The sequence below is a fragment of the Emiliania huxleyi genome, assembly GCF_000372725.1.
Source record: "Emiliania huxleyi CCMP1516 unplaced genomic scaffold EMIHUscaffold_52, whole genome shotgun sequence".
NCBI lineage: Eukaryota > Haptophyta > Isochrysidales > Noelaerhabdaceae > Emiliania > Emiliania huxleyi.
The window spans coordinates 657,516-665,587 of NW_005198091.1; the positions used below are offsets into that span (position 1 = coordinate 657,516).

At 66.2% G+C, this 8,072-nt stretch overlaps 2 protein-coding genes across 2 annotated transcripts; one reads left to right on the top strand and one right to left on the bottom strand.

Annotated features, from left to right (window-relative positions):
• Nucleotides 1-1,316: 1,316 nt before the first annotated feature.
• Nucleotides 1,317-2,159, top strand: EMIHUDRAFT_103749 (hypothetical protein; the record flags this gene model as incomplete). Its single annotated transcript, XM_005766284.1, has 1 exon — nucleotides 1,317-2,159. The coding sequence occupies one exon, from the start codon at nucleotides 1,317-1,319 to the stop codon at nucleotides 2,157-2,159; it is 843 nt and encodes a 280-aa protein (XP_005766341.1).
• A 186-nt stretch (nucleotides 2,160-2,345) lies between these two features.
• EMIHUDRAFT_356928 (hypothetical protein) lies at nucleotides 2,346-3,240 on the bottom strand (the record flags this gene model as incomplete). The annotated part of the gene is given in 3 exon segments (XM_005766285.1): nucleotides 2,346-2,384; nucleotides 2,400-2,889; nucleotides 3,180-3,240. Coding segments are annotated over 2 exon segments (207 nt in total), but the record flags the coding sequence as incomplete, so codon positions are not given.
• Nucleotides 3,241-8,072: the final 4,832 nt, after the last annotated feature.

Below are 8,072 nucleotides of genomic sequence, written 5' to 3' on the forward strand. Positions count from 1 at the left end.
CACGGGGGAGAGGCACCAGCACACGCCAAAGAAGCCCACAGACGGAGCCCGGACGGGAACGCGCCCAGCCCAGAAGGAAGGCGCCAAGGCGCCACACCGCAGCGGCGCCCGCGGGCGGGTGCGTGCCTTGGTCTTGAGGGAAGTGCCGCAGTCCGTGGTCACGTCCGCGCGAGCCCTGCCGTCTTCGTTCTCGAACCAGTCCACCCGCCCGCGGACGACGACGAGGGACGGCACCTTGGCGCCATCCTTCATGGTGAAGCGGCTCCCGTCCTTCCCGCCAAACTCGTGCCAAAACTCGCGCGGCCACGGCGGCTTTGCGCCCTTCACCAGACTGTGCACCGCAACCTGCTGAAACATCTTTTGCATGCCCTGGGCCGGCACGCCGGGCAGCTTCACCAGATGGCCACCGAGCACCTGCAGGCGAGGGCGCGGTCTGGTGGGTAGCGAAGCACATCCTGAGCGCGCGCGCGCGCGCTTGCCTGCACGTCCTCGGACGCGTGCGGGAACTCGGCCTTGCGGGCGTTTTCGTCGACGGTGAACTCGATGCACATGCCAAGCTCGAGCTTCTCCACCTCGTCGCTCCAAAAGGGCGCCGCCTGCCCGAGATGCCTCGGCTTCACGGGCCGCACAATCTTGCCGTCGACGCAGACTGCGATGCACCAGCCCCGCAAACCCCCGCCGGCCTTGGCGTACGTCTTGGTGAGGAGGTGGCCTCGGATCTTGCCGCCCTGTATCGGGCGGAAGGACGCGGAGGGATTGGACATGTTCTTCCCAATGACCGCCTCTGGACCGACCCTTGCGCGCCAAGAGAAAGCGGCTAAAAAAACATCAGTGCGGTAGATGGCGAGCTCGAGGCGCGTGAGCCGGACTTGTGAGCCGGACCACCCCCTCTTGAACCCTGCGTTGTTGAGCCAGGACTCAACATACTCGGGCTTGCGAGTCCCAAACTGTCACTCCCCTTTCTCCCGGCCGGGGTGGGGCGCGCGCGCGGGGGCGGCGGGTGTGCGCGGGTGTGAGGGATGTCTGTGGGCCCGAGAGCGATATGCCCTGTCCGCCTTGCGTTGTTTCATAACATCGAAGGCTAAGCTCAAAAAAACAAAGAATACCTTCCGCGACAAGCGATCCCACTACAGCGATTGTGGGGACTACATGATCCGTGAAGGGTGGAGGGGCCCGTCTGGGCGGCGTGGGCGCCCCCCTTCGGGCCGAGGGTAAGAGGGGACTGCCGCTGGCTTATTTTGATCGTTAAGAGAAAGACTGTTGGCGCGCCTGCGGCGTCACCCACTTCCAAAAAAAAGTATTTGGCCGCGGTTTACATGGCAGCCAAAGCCCTCTCCCTTCGCTGCGTGGGCTTCTGCGGCGTGGACGACTCCGTGGAGCCTCTGCTGCTCCGTGCCGTCTCGCTGGCCCACCCGTGGGTCGAGTGGGGCGTGCTCTTCCGGCCCGAGCTGGCGGGCACGCCGAGGTATGCCTCGGAGGGCTGGCTGGCGGCACTCGCCGAGGCCAACACCGCCGCCGCCGACGGCTCCGGGCGGCCGATGCGGCTGGCCGGCCACCTGTGCGCGTCGCGCGTCGATGAGCTGCTGCGCGGCGATGCCACCTTTGTGAGCGCCGTCGCAAAGCAGGTTGGCTTTGGCCGCTTCCAGATCAACGCGACGGCCGCCAACGGGGTGGACGTGGGCGCCTTTGCGACTCCCGAGGGCGCCGACGCGTGCACAGCGGCGATCGCCGCAGTGTGCGCCGCGTGCCCTCACCTTGAATTTATTCTGCAGTGCAACGTGCAGACGCGCCCTCTTTGGGAGCGCATCTGGGGCCGCGCCGGTGCGGCTCGGTGCAGTGGGACTCTGTCTGAGGCGCCGCCGAACCTGTCGCTGCTCTACGACGACTCGATGGGGCTCGGCGTCTCGTGCACGGCGTGGCAGCCGCCGCGCGAGGGCGTGCAGTGCGGCTACGCCGGCGGCCTCTCGCCGTCGAACCTCAAGTCTCAGCTGACGGCCATCGGGCAAGTCGCGGACGGGAGGCCGCTCTGGGTGGACATGGAGTCGTCGCTGCGGTGCAAGACGGGGGACGGGCGCGACGTCTTCGACGCCAACCGAGCGGTCGCGTGCGTGCGCGTGGTCGGCGAGCTTCTGGGCGCAGGAGTGAGGGCTGCTGCGTAGTGTGGCAGAGAGTCGCGGCTCGATGGTGCGCCCTGAGAGCCACATGAGGGTGCGACCGCGCGATGAGTGAGAGAAGGAGGGAGCGCGCGAGCGTCAGACCGCGGGCCGAGTGCGCGCGCCCGCACGCGCTGCCGCTCGGGCGGGGCGGGCGCACGCGGGCGGGCGCGGCAGCGCGGGCGGGGGCGCGCGGCCCCGCCACGCCACGCGCCACCGCCCCAGCGCCCGCGGAGGAGCCGGACGCGGCGCGGCACCGCTAGAGCTCAGCGCACCGCAGCGCGCTGCGTGTACCATCGCGTGCTCCAAGCGAGGCTACGGGCCTGCGGAGAATTTAGTGTGCTTCGTTTTAGATATTTTAGTACAGGGTGTGGTCAAACGGTCTCTCTCGTCTCTGCGGCGACTGCGTCTCGTCTGTGCAGGGGGCGTCAGGCTCCCGTCAGGCTCGTTGCCGCACACTGCTGAACTCGTCACGTACATACGCGGGCCGCCCTCCGCGATGGCGCCATCCCGCCAATCAGACATGCATCTGCCAACCTCTCCCCCGCTGTTGCTGCTGCTGCTCTAACTCGCCGATGGTGGTGGGGACATCAGATGTCCTTGACAGTCAAGCCAGGCGGCAGCGACTGCTTTAGCTTGTCGGCCTTCTCCAGGTCCTTCACGCACAGGGTGTACAGGTATTTGGAGCAACGCACCTTGAACTTCACAACGTCCTTCGACTTCTTAATCTTGACGGCTGCGCGCGGCGGACGAGCGGCGGGTGAGGCCGAGGCGAGCAAGGGCCGCGCAGGAAGCTGTCTGTCGGGCACTGCGTGCGCGACGCCGGCGCACGCCGCCTCCCCTCCCACGGCCGCGCGTCGGCCACACACACACACACTGCAGCGCTACAGCCGCATCGCGCATCCCTCCGCTGGCTGCCGGCTCCCCTGGCCGCCGCTCCTGCCGCTGCTCTGCGCAGCGCGCCGCCAGAGAGTCGCCGCAGCGCCGCCGTCCCTACTGTGGAGTGTGCAGCGGGGCGGCACACACATTTGGCGTCCTTCCTCCTCGCGGTGAGCAGGAAGTCCTTGATCTCGTTGATTTGCTTGGGCTGCGGGAGGGACAGCGGCGGCGCTCAGAGCGCTGCAGCAGGGAGCGCGCCCTCTCGGTGGGTTCGAGTGCGGTGCCAGCGGAGGACCCGCGACGAGAGCGTGCACGGCGGGGGTGCCGCCCTGAGGCACAGCGCCCTCAACACCCCACCCCGGCGCACACAGCACGTGAAGCTGGCTCACCATGGCACGAGAGAGTGTAGAAAAGATAACGCCCGGTGAGCGGAGCTGGAAGCGGACCGCCGCGAGCGGCGTGGCGTGGAGCGGTTGTGCATCCCTCCGGGGGCCCCTCTGCGCCGGGGAGGCGTTGTTGGAGGCTAGGACGCAAGCGTCCGTCGCCCTTTTCAAACTCGGGGCCCACTCCGCTACGCTCCGACCCGAATTTGGAGGGCCTAAAAGTTTAAGGTGTTGCTGCGCAAAAGGGGTCGGACACCGGGCGCAGCTCATGCTAAGAGCTAGAAGAGGAGATAGAGAGAACAACCACCCTGTCCCGTTATTGCGTACACCAACAAACACCACAAAATCTCTCCTGTCCTCACTCAGGGGGGTCACAACTACCAAGTCCCTCGACTATGCCACAGGGCGCAGCTGCCACAGGGCGCAGCTGGAGACGCTCCCCCTCAATCGGCATCCACCCCCACCCGCTCCAGCCCCACTTCTGCTGCCGAGAGAGCTGAATCGAAGCAAGCGAGCCATTGCATCTTGGCGTGCTCCTGGAGCGCGGCTTTCTGCGGCCACGAGCACGGCGGAGTCGGCGCCGTAGCGCGCATCGTTCCCGCTCATCGCCCATTCCTCCCGTGACGTGTGTCGGCCGCGATTCGATGTCGCCACCTTCATCGCCAACGAGGACTCCCTCGACTGCAGGGGGGCTCCGGCGCGGGGAGGGACTCCGCCTGCTGCGCTAGCCGACTGCGCCCTCCTCCATGGGATCGATCCGATTCCGCAGCGGCGGTGCTGCGCGGGAGGCGGCCGCGGGCACGCTGGGCTCGATCAGCGGCTTTCCCCTCAGGTAGCGCGAAAGCACGGATTTGGCGGATTCTTGGCTTCAATTTTACGAATGTCTTGGCACCAGCTGAAGGCTTGCACGGCCCACATCGCCCGATTCGTGCACGGTATTCGGATTTTGGCTATTTGCTCATGTGGGGGTATATCGCAGATTTGTCAATGGTACCGCGTCTGCGACGCGGGCGCCTTGCGGGCAGAGCCCTTAGCCACCCTTTTATCTTGCGCGGTCAAAATCAGCGCATGTCGGCGTCGGGCCGAAGCCCGTCAGGCACTCTCTCCCTAACCCTAGCCTTCTCCCGAACCCTAGTGTGTTTTGTTGCCTCCGTGCTTTCACACTCGTCTCGTCGTGTCCGTCCACTGTGATTGCGGCCGTCCACGACTACGTCGTCTCTAGAGAACGTATCGACCCCCTTCTGGTGCCGACCGCGCCCCCGCGGGGCACGGCCGGACGTGGCAGCGTCAACTGGTCACGACCAGCACTTTGGGGGAGTCCCTTCACGCTATCCCAGATATGGCCGGCGACTCGCTGGCGGGGAGCCTCGGAGAGGTCCCCGCCAAAGATGTCGCAGTCATCTCAAAAGCCGCTTCTGAAGAAGCCACAAAGTGGCTCAAGCGCAACAACGTCGAGGCGGGCGCCGGCACGCTCGCCTATGCCGGCACCCTCCTCAAGGTCAGCACCTCCAGCGACCAGAGGACGCGGACCGGCATCTTCATTCTCATCGCATCAGGGGGCACCGTTTATATCGAACCCCTCTCAAGCAAGGTCATCGCGAGCGACACCGACGCGCTGATCAAGCTGTACCAGCAGTCGGACGCCCCGGAGCGTCGCACGAGCATGTCCGAGTACGTTGAGCTCGCCTTCGCCGACAAGATCAAGTTGCCCCAGCAGTTTGGGGGCCCCGCTACCACCGTCACCCGCACCCTGGTGGACGACGCCGAGCTCAACCGGTTCATCTCCGTCTCACACGTGGACAAGCGCGCCCTCGCTGCGATCAACAACGCCGTCTACTAGGTCCTCCTCGACAAGATCGTCGTCGGCGAGCGGCCCCGCGAGGAGATCATGCGCATCGTCGACGGGCTTCCTGGGCTTGCAACCGCAACCACCCTCCTCGTTGCCCTCTACTCCAAGGTCTCCGGTGCCGACCCCGACCTCCAGGAGCGGGCCTACGAGGAGCTCGCTCGGACGCCCCGTTCATCACGTCCGAGTTTCGGAAGCTCGCCGCCCGGGGACTTCGTTTCGTCACCTTCGCCCAGTGCGTCCTCTCTGCCCACATCCAGAAGTACACCACCATCGCTTACCTCGGGGATGTTGGGAAGGTCCTGCGGCAGCTCGACCGTCTCGAGTGCCCACACATCGACCACGCCAAGCGCGCCTCCGGGAGGGACACCGAGGGCAATTGGCGCTCCAAGGAGCACTCCGCCTGGCCGCCGCGACTGAACGCCATCATCGCCTACGCCATTGCCAGCCAGCACCACGCAAACCCGCCACACTTCACTGAGCGCGCGCGCCTCATCCTCGCCCACGATTGGAGGGAGCCCACGCACATCGCGCCACGATCGCACGTTTCGGCCGTTGCCGGCCCGTGGAACCAGCTTGCTGTACGACTCCCTCCCGCCGACGAGGTCACCTACGAGACGGCACCCACCGCACCCCGCCAGCCTCCTAAGCCCCTACCCATCCAAGGGCAAGCCGAGCGCGCTGTACGCAGCAGCGTCGCCGAGGCGCGGATCATCGCTGTCGCTCACGCCGTCGAGCGACTCGACTCGAGCACTTTCGTTACGGGCGACGACCTCCGCCCCGCGCGACGCATCTGCGTGCCTGCCGCCGTTGCCAACGGGGACAGGAGTGTACCGCTTCCCGCTCAACGCAACGGAAGTCGATGCACCAGCGTCGCTGAGCACCACGGGGTCGTCGGACGCCGTGCCGGCTCCACCCCCGACCCCTCTGTCGGCGATGCCTCGAGTACTCCCGGGAGGCTCAGACATTGCTCCGACAGTGACTTTCCTGTCAACGCCGCCCTCGACAGAGGCCTCACACCTGCCTCTGGTGCCATCGTGAAATTTGGCCACCCCCGACCCGGGCTCCACATCTTGGCTGCACGTACCTCTGCCGGACCGCGCGATCCATCCGGCCACGGGCAAGCCATGCGACAGGACGCGCAACGAGGCGACGCAGCCTGGTTCACCGCCGAGCTCGAGGAGCTTGGCAACCATAGCGGGAAAGCAGACGATCCCCGCTTTGTCGAGCGCTTCATCCGTGGCCAGTGCACCATGGAGGAGTGCGTCGAGGCCGGCTCCACATGGTGCTACGTCACCTACGCCGAGGCCCGACGAATCGCCCTGCAGCACGGCAAAGAGTTCACTACCACTCGTGCCACTTGGGTCTACAAGACCAAGCGAAATGGCAAACACAAAGCCCGCTGCTGTCTCGACGGGTCCAGCCAGAGGTTCGGCGAGAACTACAACCAGACGTTCTGCTCCACCCTGCGCATGCCCTCCCTTCGCCTCCTTCTCAACATTGCTGCCCGCCGCGGGCTCAAGGCTCGTAGGCGCGACCTTGTCGCCGCCTTCCTCCAGGGAGTTCTCGAGGACGGCGAGATCGCCTTCATGCATCAGCCCGCCGGCCACGCCAACGCTCTCGACGAGAACGGCAAGCCCAAGCTCTGCCTCATCCTCAAGCCCCTCTACGGCATGAAGCAGGCGGGGCGGCGCTTCCAGCGCGCTTTCTTTGCTTGGCTCGAGCGTCCCCGCGACGAAGGAGGCGCCGGCCTCATCCCGTCCAAGGAGGACCCTTGCATCTACCGCATCACCACTGAGGACGACGAGCTCATCATCGGAGTCTACGTCGACGATCTCATCATCTTCTACAAGCGCGACCCCGAGTACGACGCCGAGGGGGCTCTTGTCTCCGACTCGCTCTACGCGCAGTTCGTTCGCGACATCGACGCCTCGTGGAAATCTGAGGACGAGGGCCCGCTCTCCGACATCCTCAACGTCCAGGTCACCCCACTCGCCGAGGGCGGTGTTCACGTCGGGCAGGGGCCGTACGTGCGCAAGCTCCTCGACGAGTACCTCGACCAGATCATCGCCGAGCTCCCGAACCCCGCCGAGCCGGGCGCCCGTCACTCCAACAACACGCCGTTCACCCTCAGCATCGCAGAGCGAGTTCAAGCGGCCACCGACGACACCAGCGAGAGGGAGCTGCGCGTCGTCCGCCTCTTCCAGAGCTGCCTCGGGGCTCTTCTCTACCTCGTCTCGAACACGCGCCCCGACATCGCGCTCCCCGTCGGCCTCCTCTGCCGGGCCATGGCGAAGCCCACACCCGCTCTGTTCGAGGAGGTGTACTGCGTCCTGTGCTACCTCCGCGAGTACCCTGACCTTGGTCTTACCTACAACGGTCGGGGCGAGTCGGCCGCCGACGACGAGCTCCACGCCTTCAGCGACGCCGACTGGTCGGCCCGTCGATCCACGTCTGGCTGGCTCGTCCGCCTGTGGGGCGCCACGCTTGACTGGAGGGTTCAACAGCAACCCACCGTCTCCCTCTCTTCCTGCCAGGCCGAGATCATGTCCGCCTCGGAGGCGACCAAGGACGTCGAGCAGTACCGGCGTCTGCAGGAGGAGGTCGACGCGCTCCCCGATGGCTCCCCGCGCCCGCCGACGAAGCTTTACGTCGACAACCAGGCCGCCATCGCCTCCGCCTACAACCCGGAGCACCATGGCAAGCTCAAGCACGTCGAGCGACGCCACTTCTACATCCGCGAGGCCATCGAGGCGCACCGCCTCTGCGTCCCCTTCGTGCGTAGCGACGCCAACCTCGCCGACTTCTTCA